Raw genomic sequence first — 13,646 nt, 5'->3', positions numbered from 1 at the left:
AGTTCCTGAATTGCTACTGAGGCTATTTTAAATGGGGATGGATTTCCTATGACAGTTTGAGGAAAAGGCTGTCAGTGGGGCAGATGTTGTGTATTTACAGCTCTTTGCAGCCATTTGGTGGGAATAGCTCCCTGTGCTGTTTTGGTGTTGGAGGGAGTTGGGAAGGAAGAATCAGGTGCTGATAACCAGGGTGTCTTGGCACACAGAGCCCATGCCTGGTGGAGCTGTGTGCTCTGCACTGATTTTTTGGGAACCAGTAGTTCAGACTGAGCTAATCTCCAGCAGGCCAGTTTGGCCAGTGGATTGCCTGGATTTGAATGGCTCTTGCTGCAGAGCTTCTGCACCTGAAGAATATCATGAACCTTCCATTTTCCCCAACTCTTCCCAAAGTTCCTGTTTCAGTCATAGGTGTTCCTCTCACATCACCTGTAAATATTTTACAGAGGGAGCAGATAACATTCCAGGAACAGTATCATGGGAAGCAAAAGAGGAAAATACTGTCTACCTGAAGTGGTTGGAGCCTGCAAATCCAAATGGGCTGATCCTGATGTATGAAATCAAATACGGGCAGCACGGCGAGGTGAGGATCTGACATTACTGCTCATAACTCTTAATTTATACACAATAAAGGATCTTAACATGCTTCTGTGTAGTGCTGCACAAGCAGAAATTGTGGTTTCAGACACCCAGCACCTGCCAGCATTTCCTTTGAGTTCTTAAATTCCTTGTGGTGGCTGAAGTAAACCTAATCAGGTGGGGCTTTTAGTTATAAAAATGAGCTTATCCTGCAGCTATATTGCTTTCTCCAGAATGTGAAGATAATAACATGTGTAAATTGCTTTTTTCTTCTAGGAGAAGCGGGAATGTGTTTCCAGACAGGAATACAAGAAGCTTGGAGGAGCTAAACTAACTCACCTGAACCCTGGAAACTATTCTGCCAGAGTTCAGGCCACTTCCTTAGCTGGGAATGGGTCCTGGACTGAGCCCATCTCTTTCTATGTGCAGCCCAAATGTAAGACAAGTGTTTGTAGTCTGTTTAATTGGGGGTTTATTGTCTTTCTAATAATTGCTGATGTTTGTGTGAGTGGGTATCTGAGCCTCTTGCCTCTGAACATTCCTCTTACTTGCTGATGGTCTTCTCTGGTCCATTTTTTTTTGGCAAGTGTTGACAGCCAGAAGGGGTATGTGAGGTGTGGTCCTTTCCTTGCAGCTTTGGGTGTCAGTGAGAGGTGCAGCCAGGTGTGGGTGTGGAGAACACCCTGCTGTGGCTTCCTGTGATGTGCAGCTATCTTGGGAATGTGATGTTAGTTATAACAACATTTTGCCATTTACAAAACCTGTACAGACAACAAGGCTAACCTGCTTAAAATTGCAAAATAATTGGAGGAACAAGTAATTTGTGTAGGTTTTTGGCTGGTGGGTTGACCTGTTCTGAGTGGCATTTAATAAAAAAAGTGTCCTGATGAAAGGGTAATGCTGGTCCTGGCAATGGGAGTCATATTTTGGAAGAACATAACCACAGAGACCCTCTTTAAGACATTCTGTGTTTAGTTGTAGAGCAGGTATATCCCCAGAAAACTGCAACTCCATCTTTTATCCCTGTTTGGTTTTTTGGTTATTGAACTTTGAACAATTGGAAGTAAAGTGCAGTGCATGTGTATTCTGAATATAAGCAGCTGCAAGGTGAACAAAAGGTGGAAAAAAAGGTGAATGTGCAAGTGAACAATTGGATATTGTTCACTGAGGAATGCAAGTCCTTTAAGTATAGCTTGTGAAAACAAAGCCCAGACAGACACTGTTCTGTAAAAAATTAATGCCTTTCAGTGTCTGCTTTCTTGTTTCACTCATCTGCAGTCAGGGAGGGTTTCTGAGTACATTTTTCCACATCAGACAAGAAAATGAGAACTTTGATTTCTTCCCTGTATGGAAATACACTGAGTGGGTTTTGAATGTTTCTTTGTTAACAGAGGTTTTATAGAAACCCTGATACAATTGTTTTCTTGTTGGTTGCAGCAGCAAACTATGGAAACTTCCTGCACTTGGTAATTGTGCTCCCAATTGCTCTGCTGCTCATCCTTGGTGGATTGCTGATAATGCTCTATGTCTTTAACAAAAAGAGGTGAGTTCCATGTGCTGGTGCTTAAACCTGCAGGAGGGGAATTGTTTATTTTCAAATCTGTGCCCATGGAGTGAGTTAGAAATTAAAAAGAGAAATGAATTCAGAGGAGTTGAGAGGCTGAGAGGCTTTTCATTGGTATGGAAAAGGAGGTGGTTTAGAGTTACCAGCATCTGGCTGCTGCTGCTGATATGAGGAGAGTTTTTATTGCAGTATCATGTTTGAGTGGGAAGAGGAAAGCTTGTAAGGGACATGTCAGTGGGGCAGTGATGGCACACACTGGACATGTATAATCAGATTTGACTGAAATATGGGTCAAGAGAAGTCACAAAAAGTTAGTTCCATTTAGGTTATTCTGATTTTTTTCAAATTCTGTAGTGTTTTTTGAAGTCTTTACATCCACTTAAAAAGTTATATCCTGGCCAAGAGCAGTCATTAGGACTGTTAATTTGTTTTCCTTGATTTTGTTTTTTGTAACTAGTGATTTATTTTTTTTAAATCTCATTGAAACACATAATGAGAACTTAATAGCAGTACAAATGTTCAATCTTGCAACTTTCTGGCTATGGAGGTTTTTTTATTACTCTCACATTAGTTATGCTCATCGAGTATCCCATGATTTCCAGCTCTAATTCACTGGTAGCACTGCAGACAGTGGTACCAATTCTGCTCAAGCTCTCCAGAAAGGGCTTTGTCTCTGGTGATTACAATACCTGCTTTGCCTTCCTTAGGCTCTCCTAGGTGAAATTCCTGATAATTTTTCCCTGTTTAAACTGTTGTTCTAACACAAGAATATTTTCTCTGTGAGCCTGTCTCTTTCAAAAGCTCTCAAAGTGCATTTATTACTTGTCTTATTCTGAAAGTCACCTCAGTAAAATTGGGAGGCGTGGCATTGTGTGGTTTTAAAATAAAATATTAGAAACACTTAAGAAATAGTTGAATGGAATCCCCCACTAAAAAGAGTCTTGTCTTTTGCTGTAAAACTTCACTCTCACAGCAGAGCTGATGATGGTAAAGTGCATTCTGAGCCACAGGTCTACTGGCTGTATAAAAATATAACTGCCTTTTTTAAAAGAAGTTTACCCAGCAGCTAAAATAACCTTGTGTTTACATTTTCCTGGTGCTGATTTGATGTAGAAAAGACTCCAGAATTCCTGGGAAGCTGTTCTGGACTGTGTTCCCATTGATTGTGTGAGGTAGATAAGATCTCAGTTTGTCCCCTTTGTCTGAAAAACTCCACATGCAGTAAATAATATTCTGTGGTTGAGCAAGCAGTGCAAAAGCTGTAGAAGAGATGGTCTGAAATATACTCAGATTTAAAGATAAAAGAAATAAACCCCAATATTTCTACAGGAACAGTGACAGACTGGGCAATGGGGTACTTTATGCTTCTGTGAACCCCGAGTACTTCAGTGCCTCAGATGGTGAGTGTGACCTGAACTTGTGATGCTTTTACTGTCCTGTGTTCTGTGGGTGTCTGACTGGGAAAGGTATGAAACTTTCAGTATGAAACTCTAAAAGATGTGCTGTGCAGCCACTTTCCCTATTTTATTAGGACAGCCCTGGTATTCACAGTTGCTAATATGTAAATGCCACTTGCCTGTTGAATTTTGAATTGTTTTTTCCTGTAGTTTTATTCACCTGAGGCAAATTCCGATTCACTAGTTTCACTTTCAGATTATCATCTACTCTTCCAGTGATGTTTTCACTGGAATGAAGGAAGAATGAATGAATTTGTGGTCTTTCATGTTTGCCCTTTTAAGCTCTGTTTTGCCCTATTGAAACAAACCTGCTATTTAAAGAAATCACAACGTCAGACAAATGTCCTTGAGGCCTCAGTTTTTCTGTTTATGGTTTGGTGCTACTGTTGTAGAATTCTTGCTGAAATAGTATTTCCAAAAGCCCTCAGGAGACTAATGGGCTTACCCAGAGTGGCAGCAGACTATTTTACTCTTATTTTTTATAGCAACACCATTGGGGTTAAAGGTCTGTCACTGTTCATGCTATAGCCCTCTGTTTCCATCCTGTCATTTAACCCATGCAGAGCATGTGACACTACTGTCCCCTCCTTTGGTGACTGATAGGAGCAGCATCAGTGAGTACTTGGATGTCTTCTTGCCTGAGGCAGTCCTGCCTCCTGGCAGTCACCTTCTGAGAGCTCTCTTCTGCCTCTGATCAAAGACCTGCAGCAGCAGCAGCAAGTTCTGCCTTTGCTGGTGCACTGGTGTGTGTGCAAGGGATCAGAATAGTGCCATGCAAAGAGCTGCTGGATCAGAGTCTGCTTCCCTCTAGCCATAAAATCAGTGTTAATAAAGAATATAGCAGACACTGAACTGATACAGATGATCAAGTATGTTTGATGCTGTCTGGGAGAATTAGGAGAGCAAGGGGTCCAAGAAAAGATTTAACCTAAAGCATTGATTTGAGCCTCTTCCCACCCTGATTTTGTGCTTTGAGGTTCCTTATTTCTGTCCCAGTATGTCAGTACCATAGTGAGGCTACTTCAAATCCACCTTTCTTTCAGATTTATTTGTATGCCATCATACATCCCCCTGCCTCTGTATGGGACAGACCTGTTTGCACACATGCTGCAAGGTCTCAGCATTTTGTGTGGGGTTTGAACACCAGAGCTGTTGGGACAGTTGCTGTTGTGGAGCAGGGAGTGATCCCAGCAGGGGCAATGGAGCAGGGAGTGATCCCAGCAGGGGCAGTGGAACATCACAGTGATCCCAGCAGGGGCAGTGGAACATCACAGTGATCCCAGCAGGGGCAGTGGAACATCACAGTGATCCCAGCAGGGGCAGTGGAACATCAGTGATCCCAGCAGGGGCAGTGGAACAGGGAGTGATCCCAGCAGGGGCAGTGGAGCAGGGAGTGATCCCAGCACAGGCAGTGGAACATCACAGTGATCCCAGCAGGGGCAGTGGAACATCAGTGATCCCAGCAGGGGCAGTGGAGCAGGGAGTGATCCCAGCAGGGGCAGTGGAGCAGGGAGTGATCCCAGCAGGGGCAGTGGAACATCACAGTGATCCCAGCAGGGGCAGTGGAGCAGGGAGTGATCCCAGCACAGGCAGTGACACCTCACAGTGATCCCAGCAGGGGCAGTGGCACATCACAGGCTGTTCTCTCTCCCTCAGTGTATGTTCCAGACGAGTGGGAGGTGCCCCGGGAGAAGATCACCATGTGCCGGGAGCTCGGGCAAGGCTCCTTTGGGATGGTTTACGAGGGAATCGCCAAGGGAGTGGTGAAGGATGAGCCAGAGACCAGGGTGGCCATCAAGACGGTCAATGAGTCGGCGAGCATGCGCGAGAGGATCGAGTTCCTGAACGAGGCCTCGGTGATGAAGGAGTTCAACTGTCACCATGTGGTGAGTGCTGAAGATGTGACCAGGCTGTGACTCACCCAGCCCTGGTGCTCATCGACACGAGGCTGTTCTGGGCACGTCTGCCCTGAGTTGAGAATTTGGGATTTTAGCTTTGACTCTGTGCAGCATTGTAACATTATCATGAAACCCCAGTCAGAAAGTGGAACCAGATCTACATTCAGACCTTTCCCACAGGTTCCCACAAGGCTGCATATCAATATGAATAAATGATAATTAGCTGTACTTGTACTGAATATTTGTTTTTCCTCTGCCAGGTTCGGCTGCTTGGTGTTGTTTCTCAGGGCCAGCCTACACTGGTTATCATGGAGCTGATGACACGTGGGGACCTCAAAAGTTACTTGAGATCATTGAGGCCAGACACAGAGGTGAGTCATGAGTTGCTGGATGTTTATTTCTTCAGTTTGAATCATCTTGAACAAGACAGCCTCACGTTGGAAGCAGCAGGCAATTAGCCTTTCCTGCCCTTCTCCTTCAGTCTAAGGGCAAAACATGAGCTGTTGTGTGATCTCCAGCAGCTCTTTCATGAGGCAGCCCAGGGTGCCACATGGAATAGGTCTCTTCTTGTGTCACCAAGTCGCCTTTTCCAGATTTGCATTAGATTTCTTACCTGATCTACTTTCTCATCAAGATGTTACAGAAATTGGCTGGCTTAAGAACACGTGTTAGGATAATTGTTTCATGTTGTGTGTCCTGCCCATTGCCCCTGCTGAAAAGTAGATATCTGTTATCTTAGCTCCTGTGCAAACTCTTATGCATAGGCCATCAGTCTAACAGCTAAAATCTAACATGTGATACAGGCTCTGAAGGATAAAGATGACACACAGGTCACTTGCCACTGAAATCACAGCAGCCAGTGTAGAAAATGAGCTCAGCAGCTTTTGTCCTTGATCTGGAAATTCCAATGTGGATAAATGAAAGGAACAGAACACGAGGACAGTGTGTGCACAAGAGAGTGGTTGTGGTGTGTTAATTGCTTGCTCTTGCTGTTGCTCAGAACAACCCTGGGCAGGCGCCCCCGACGCTGAAGAAGATGATCCAGATGGCGGGGGAGATCGCGGACGGCATGGCTTATCTCAACGCCAACAAGTTCGTGCACAGGGACCTCGCCGCCAGGAACTGCATGGTGGCCGAGGACTTCACTGTCAAAATTGGAGGTGGGCTGTCCTGAGCCTTACACAGCTCATAGAACCATCCTGCAGCATCAGTGTCTTGGAAGGCTTTTTATTTATTCATTTATTTGTAGCTGAGCTCTACTCTGAATGTCTGCGGAATGAAATATGTTCCCTGCGAAGACTTGCTGTGATTTAAGACCTGTGAGCAGTTAACACTGAGTTGAAACCTCTGGAATACCTCTGCTTGCTGTTGTTCCAGTGAGGCAACAGTACAGCATGTGGATTTAAAAAGGGCTGGTGAGGCAGTGATTTAGGTTCAGGTACTGCAGACATCTGGGTGGGTGGTGTAGTTACCACTGGTGTGTCATTCATGTCTCTGTTAAAGCACAGAAATAATTCTACCTCCTGTTTATTGATTCAAGAATTAGAATTTTAGGATTATTTTAAATCATATCTGAGTTGGAAGTGGAATGACTTCAGCTGGGTGCTTTCCAGTCTAAACTGGAGTTCTGCTTCCCAGACAGCTGAATGGCTTTTCTTCTGCTCTGCTGTTAGATCACCAAATTTTTTTTTCCTTTCACCATCTCTCCAAAATAGTGTCAGATGGGTTTTTTCAGTCTTCTCTCCAGAGAGAGTGATTTTAAGCTGTTGGCTGTTTTTGAGTTGTGCATATTAAAATAACATGTATAGCAACAGCCTTCTGCTGTAGGAAACTAATTCTTTTTCTCTGAGCTTAACTCAGCTATTTTGATAATTTGTGTAAGTAATCCTGTCATTTGGGAGAAAGAAAAAATGATTTCATTTTGAGTCAGTTAATTAGGAAATAAGATCTTTTGGGGATTTTGTGTATTTTCTGCAGGTTCGTGGGAAGTCAGCCTAAATCCTTTCCATTCCAGTTTTCTCCTCCTGCCCCCACCAGCTTGTTTTGCAATTCTGTAAACTGAAGATATGGTGCATTTCTTCCCTTTAACATGTTCATGGTTACCCCAAAAGCATTTTGTAAATGTGCTGCACTGCTCTTGTTTATGTAGCAGCATTGAAAATCCCCTCATGCAGAAACAGTTGAGGAGCATCTTAGCTGGAACACACCAACTCAGACTGTTCAGATCTCAGAGGAAGAGCTTTATGCCACACTACCCTGTGCTCACTGTGTGTCTGTTTCTTATTTGCATTACATTTTGAAAGAATCTTCTGTTCAGCCAGGATAAAGTCACCCTGCTGTGTGGGAGTGATGGAAGAGCTGCACAGATGGGTTTTAGTCACAATCACTGAGGGTACTGGTGTCCCTGGTCCCCCTGCTTGGTCACTCACCACAGCCTGGTGACAGCTGAGAGAGCTAGGGGACTTCTGTACACATTTCCTGGGGGAAAAATGGGGGCAATCACAGGTCTGAGTTGGTAAAATGGATTTTGCCCTGTGTGTCATCAGACAGCATTTAATATCAGTCAAAGGACTGATGACCTCTAATTTATTAACTTTTTGGTTGGTGTCTGAGAAAGCAGTGACTGGTTTCAATAGGTAAGTGGGAGACCCAGCAGTTCTGTCTCAGGCTGATTGTAGGGAAAAAGCCACTGGACTAAATTTGAGTTACAGTCAGGGGAATGCATATTTTTAGATCCAAGTCTTGCAAGTGCTTGTGAATTTACAGCTAAGCATGAATATGAACTGGAAGTATGTTTTTAATATTTGGGTGTGTTAATCACAAATGAACAGCATAATCCTCTGTAGCACTTGAAATGGAATATTGTACAGAAACTGGGAACTACCTTTGGAAATAAGAAAAAGAGAACCAAGAGAGGTATTTCCTTCAGCATGTGAGATTGTTCAATTAAACATAATAGTTATAAGTACTAAAGGAGCTCCTTTAAAAAAAAAGAAAATCGCTGAATTTGAGGCTCAATTAGTGAATTATATGACCTTCAGAAGACTCATCTTACTGCAAAGCTTGAGCATAAATGCTGGAACTTTTCACATTCCTATATTTAAACCATTCATGTCACCCCTGAAGTCAGTGGCACAGTCTGTTGGTGTTGGGAGGGAAGGTCACCAGCCCCGAGGCAGCAGCTGAAGTGTCTGCAAAGTCAAGTGTCGTGGGAACACAGCACAGATTCATCACACCCAAGTGTGATTCTCTGCCTTGTAGGAAGGGGAAGTGTTCATCATTTTCTCACCCAGACTCAGAGTATTTGTACCTTGCAGATTTTGGCATGACCAGAGATATCTACGAGACGGATTACTACCGGAAAGGAGGGAAGGGTTTGCTGCCTGTGCGCTGGATGTCCCCGGAATCGCTCAAGGATGGAGTCTTCACAACGCACTCCGACGTCTGGTAACCAAACAGGGCTCTGAAAAACTGCTTTAACTCCTCTCCAGCCTCTCTTCTTGTTTTAGTAGGCTTAACTAACTGTACTGCTTCTCCTGTCCATTCAAAAGTAGCTCTCCTGTTCCACAAGTTCACATTTCAGCAGGAACTCCTGAGGTTAAATTTTGCTCTTGGGGAGAGCTGAATTGAATGGATTTCCAAAACTGGGGGTGGCAGCATGTTTCCTGCTGTTAGTTGTAAAATCAGTTGTGCAGGGAAAAACATTACCTTCACCTGGAAGAGCAAGTTGTCATTTTTTAAATTGTCCTCCTTCAAGAAAAGCATTAAAAGTTGCCAAAAATATAGAAAGGTTCCTAGTGCTGACCTGCTTTTCCATCAAAACCTTCTGTGTAAATAGCATCACTTTCCCCCAGATGGGCTGTGTACACTGGCAGGCTTTTTTGGGGAGTTCTCCCTTGTGCATATCCCTCTCCATTTGGAGCTTTGTTTGCTTGTTTTATGTACTGCAAGATGGAGAAAAAGGCTTTTCTTTCAAAGCACACTGCATGCTTGCTGTATCTGTGCAGTTATTAATAGAGGCGTGTACTTAGGAGAAGTAATCCCCTGGAACAATTCCCCACACACCCCCCAGCTTTTGGAGATAGGTAGGGAGGACTTGGCAGAAGATGGTTGTGTACTGGCAAAACCTCTCCTCTGTCTTTTATGGTTTCTCTGCCTTCCTAACAAGATGTTTTTACTGCTGATCTGTTACAGAATTGGCAGCTGATTGCCTCCAAATGTCTAGAAGTCAGTAGGAATGGTGTTTTAGGAGTAAACTGCATTTTCCTTGAGCAGCTTGAGGAGTTTGAAGTCAGTGGTCTGTAGTTCACAGCACCAGCTCTGAACAAAAAGTTCCTAAGAGGAATTTAAGTGAAAAAGCAAAGCACCAGAATGATGCTTAAATTTTATTTTACATATGGCTAGTAACTTACTTTTGAATCCAGTAACCCTCAGACTTGGAAGCAGATGAAAACAACCACATTGAGTTGAAGGGAAGCCCTGTATCAACCATTTATCTGATGGAACAGTGCAGGCATGCTTTTGGCAGCCTCCCAGTAAAAGAATTTTGGGACTTGTAATGGCTTCACAAAGCAGACAGAAATTTGGACTATATCACTAGAAAATCCCCAGATGTAGAACTGACCAAGCCTGGAGTGAGGAGCTGGCAGAGCTGCCTGTTCTTACCACACAACAGGAATTTTCAGGTCCAGCCATTGCCTCTGAAGGGTGAGCAGTGGGGGTGTTCCATGTGTGTCCCACACATGCTTTCATTTAGCCTGGGACTCTTAAGTGATGTTATTCTTTAAATATAATTGAAATTCCAAACAGAAAACCCCTAGGTGTGACACCAAATGAGGTGTCAGATGTAAATTAGTGCTGTAGTTGTTACAGGAAGTACGTGAGTGTTTCCCTAACAAGGAAGAGAGGAGATTTAGATTATTTAGATTATTTATTATTTAGAATATTGGAAGGAATTTCTTCAGGGTGGTGAGGCCCTGGCACAGGATGCCCAGAGAAGCTGTGGCTGCTCTATCCCTGGCAGTGTCCAAGGCCAGGTTAGACAGGGCTTGGAGCAGCCTGGGATAGTGGGAGGTGTCCCTGCCCATGGCAAGGTGTGAAACAAGATGAGCTTTAAGGCCCCTTCCAGCCCAAACCATCCTGGGATTCCATGATTTGGCATTTGTTAGTTGCTCAGTCCAAAGCAGTGCAAACAGTATTGCAGTTCATCAGTGGGACAATCTGAGTGAATATCCTGGCCTGGAAAGTAATTTACTGATTACAGAATTGGAAAGCTGAAGAGGAGGAGCAGTAAAATCTTGACAGATTTTTACTTGTAAACATAGAGAGTAAAAAAATTGTTTTCTTTATGGAGAGGAGGCTGACAGTACTCATGGGTATTTCAGAGTTTCTCCTTGGGAGGGTTTGGCATCTTAATTGTTGGAAGTGATTTACTCTGAAATTTGGTTCACAGGGGTGTACTTGTCTGGAGACACAAAAAAATGGGCTCAACACAAGAAATTTGCTGTTTGTTTAGAACATGTATCCACAGCTACAGAGAAATTTCAATCTAAATTCCAAATGTAGTGGAACTTGACTTAACACTGTCACGAAATACTGTCCATTTACTTGATCTGCTTATGGCTAAAAGGATCATTCCTTCTCAGTGACTTTTACATCAGGCACTATACATTGGAAGTCTCTTCATGCCAGGAAAAATTCCCTGAATCCTTCTGTTGATTCAGATTTGAAGTTGCTCTGTGTAAACTGTGGAGCTTGGCTGTTTTGGGGGCCATTTATTTGCATCAAACAGTAAACAAAAGGTTGAGATTGTTTTTCCTGCCTTTCTGGGCAGATATTGTGACATGTAGCTCCATGTTCTTAGAGATCAGTTTTGGAAGCCAAGATGTCAAAAAGACAAAACCCTGTTGAGTGGTTGGAGTCCAGGATTTATAAGCTGTAAGGTGAAATGGCAACTGCAGGAAGGAAGAGTGTCTGGAGGTTTGAAGGGTGGAGCTTTATTTTAGCAACTCATTCTTTTATTGCTTTTCAGGCTGAAGAATGAGGTAATTAGCCAGGGCTGTTTTTGTTGTAGTTAGGGAAGGAGGACATTATAAAATTAATGTAATACTGTTCAGGGTGAGGGTGGATTTCTATAAATAAATCCTCAGCATCTTGCATTCTTTCAGGGCTGGTAGTTGCCTGGAAGGAGCAACCTGAGTTTATTTGTTAGGATAATCTGACGAGTAGGTGTGCAAGACTCGTCCTTGTTATCCCTGCAGTGATCAAAGAAGCTTCAAAGGCACCCAAATGTTGAGCTGACCCCCTGTCCCTCCCTCCCCTGAAAGGAAAACAATTGCAAGGCAGTTTGTGGCTTCTGGCTCCAAATGCAAACCAGTTTAGATCCCAGGGATGGCTGAAAGATAAAACCACTGGGCCATAACCAGCTAATGACACTGGACTCCTGTTTTCATAACCCCCCCCAGTGGAACTGTGTGTTTCTCACTCAGCTTGACTCAGCATTTACCACACAAGTCAGACAGCATCGAGATTTTCCTTCTTTGCCCAGCAGCTCTAAAAGTAGATGACTCTTCAGTGCAGGGCAGACAATTTGAGCTGTGTCTGCTCAATAATCTAATTTTAAATGGAGATATTTTTAGAAAGTGTCAATACGTCCATACTTACGTCCAAACTACCCAATTACATAACTATGCTTATCTTCCTTCGCCAGTAATCAATTCCTATTATTAGACAAACTGTTTTTTTCACTTCTGCTGTCCTTTGTAGTTATCTGGAAGGAGCTGGAGGCACTGTTTCAGGAACACAGTTACATGCATGTCACAAAGGGGTAACTGAGTTTTTCTCACCTGAGCCCTTTTCCCACTAGAGCAGAGGTGTTGGAAGTCAGCAGCCTCTTGAGGGAGGGACTGTCACCCCAGACACATGGTTTTTGAGCAGCTGGGCTACTGTGGTAAAACAAAATCCCTACAGACACCCAGCACTCAGCATCTTGTCAGAAACAGAGCGTTGTGAAGGTGGCTGGGAGCCCTGACTGTGCTTTCCTGCAGGTCCTTCGGCGTGGTGCTGTGGGAGATCGCGACGCTGGCGGAGCAGCCGTACCAGGGCATGACCAACGAGCAGGTGCTGCGCTTCGTCATGGAAGGGGGGCTGCTGGAGAAGCCTGACAATTGTCCTGACATGCTGTAAGTGCCACCACTGCCCTGCAGGCACAGCCTGTGCCTCCTCACCCTGCAGGCTCTGCTCTTGCCAGCTACGGCTGGAGGGGCTGTTAGAGAGTGGGAGGGGCTGCTCAGTCAGTCTCTGTCAATCCAGTATTTTATGGCAGTGAGACATTCCAGAAAACAGCTTTGCTTGTGGCCAGAATCTCACCTTGGGCCATCTCCTCTAATAAGCAGACAAAATCCAAGCTTTGTGTTGCTGAATAAAATTGGGCTCAGTAAAAATGTCACTTCATAAGTGACATTTGGTACATCAGGAGGCTCTGTGCCTAAATCATGTCTCTTCTGCTTAAAGTAATTCTGTTGAGCATAAAGAGAGAAAAGAGCAGGGGACAAGCTGAAAGGTGTGTAAACACTGGAATTCAACTTTTTAGTTGGTAAGTCAGTGTATCTGAAGCTGGGTTGGATCTGCTGTTTCAATCACAACACTTGTCCTGTTGAGATAAACAAATCCCCCCTGCTGACAGTTTCCTTCCCTGCAAGCACAGGATGAGATTTTCCACAGAAAAACCTCTCCCTGCCCCAGGATCGACCCAAAGCCTCACAGCAGCAGAGGGTATGCAGAGCAGCAGCTTCAGTTTTTAGCTTTACATTGCTGAAATACTTCTGCTGGCCTTTGTGTACAGCAGTTTCAGTTGTTCAGACTTTATTGCTTTGATATACTTCCCAAACTGACTTTTGGGAAGGAAATACTGTGTCTTGCAGTTATTGAAATTTGTTGGAGGCCCACAGAAGGGATACAATCACTTAAGGGCCTCAGCTGTTTGGGATTCTTAGGAAAATAGCTTTTTTGGCTGGAGCCTGGCTGTGGTTTCAGATGACAGGCAGTGTTGTTTTGTTGTTTGAGGGGGGTGGGTGGTATATGCAGGGGGAGGTGTAGCTGCCATGTGATTCCTTGGTTTCACATTCCTTCCCTTTCCGATGCTGTGGAGAA

General features: G+C 44.0%; 1 protein-coding gene across 2 annotated transcripts in view; it reads left to right on the top strand.

The window, feature by feature from the left end:
* The window catches only part of IGF1R (insulin like growth factor 1 receptor), a 172,312-nt gene that overhangs the window by 146,156 nt on the left and 12,510 nt on the right, over nt 1-13,646 (top strand). The window contains exons 12-20 of one of the 2 annotated variants that reach the window (XM_056499737.1): nt 444-580; nt 853-1,012; nt 2,017-2,119; nt 3,470-3,540; nt 5,254-5,483; nt 5,756-5,866; nt 6,496-6,655; nt 8,813-8,942; nt 12,542-12,676. In XM_056499737.1, the coding sequence (XP_056355712.1) occupies nt 444-580; nt 853-1,012; nt 2,017-2,119; nt 3,470-3,540; nt 5,254-5,483; nt 5,756-5,866; nt 6,496-6,655; nt 8,813-8,942; nt 12,542-12,676 (1,237 nt within the window). Of the gene's footprint in view, nt 1-443; nt 581-852; nt 1,013-2,013; nt 2,120-3,469; nt 3,541-5,253; nt 5,484-5,755; nt 5,867-6,495; nt 6,656-8,812; nt 8,943-12,541; nt 12,677-13,646 lie in introns of both variants that reach the window. The other variant, XM_056499736.1, reaches the window with a different exon arrangement.

Source organism: Oenanthe melanoleuca, chromosome 10 (assembly GCF_029582105.1).
Source record: "Oenanthe melanoleuca isolate GR-GAL-2019-014 chromosome 10, OMel1.0, whole genome shotgun sequence".
In the NCBI taxonomy this organism is placed as follows: Eukaryota; Metazoa; Chordata; class Aves; order Passeriformes; family Muscicapidae; genus Oenanthe; species Oenanthe melanoleuca.
The sequence above is the reverse complement of the archived record's forward strand: the minus strand, read 5'-3'. Positions and strand labels throughout refer to the sequence as shown.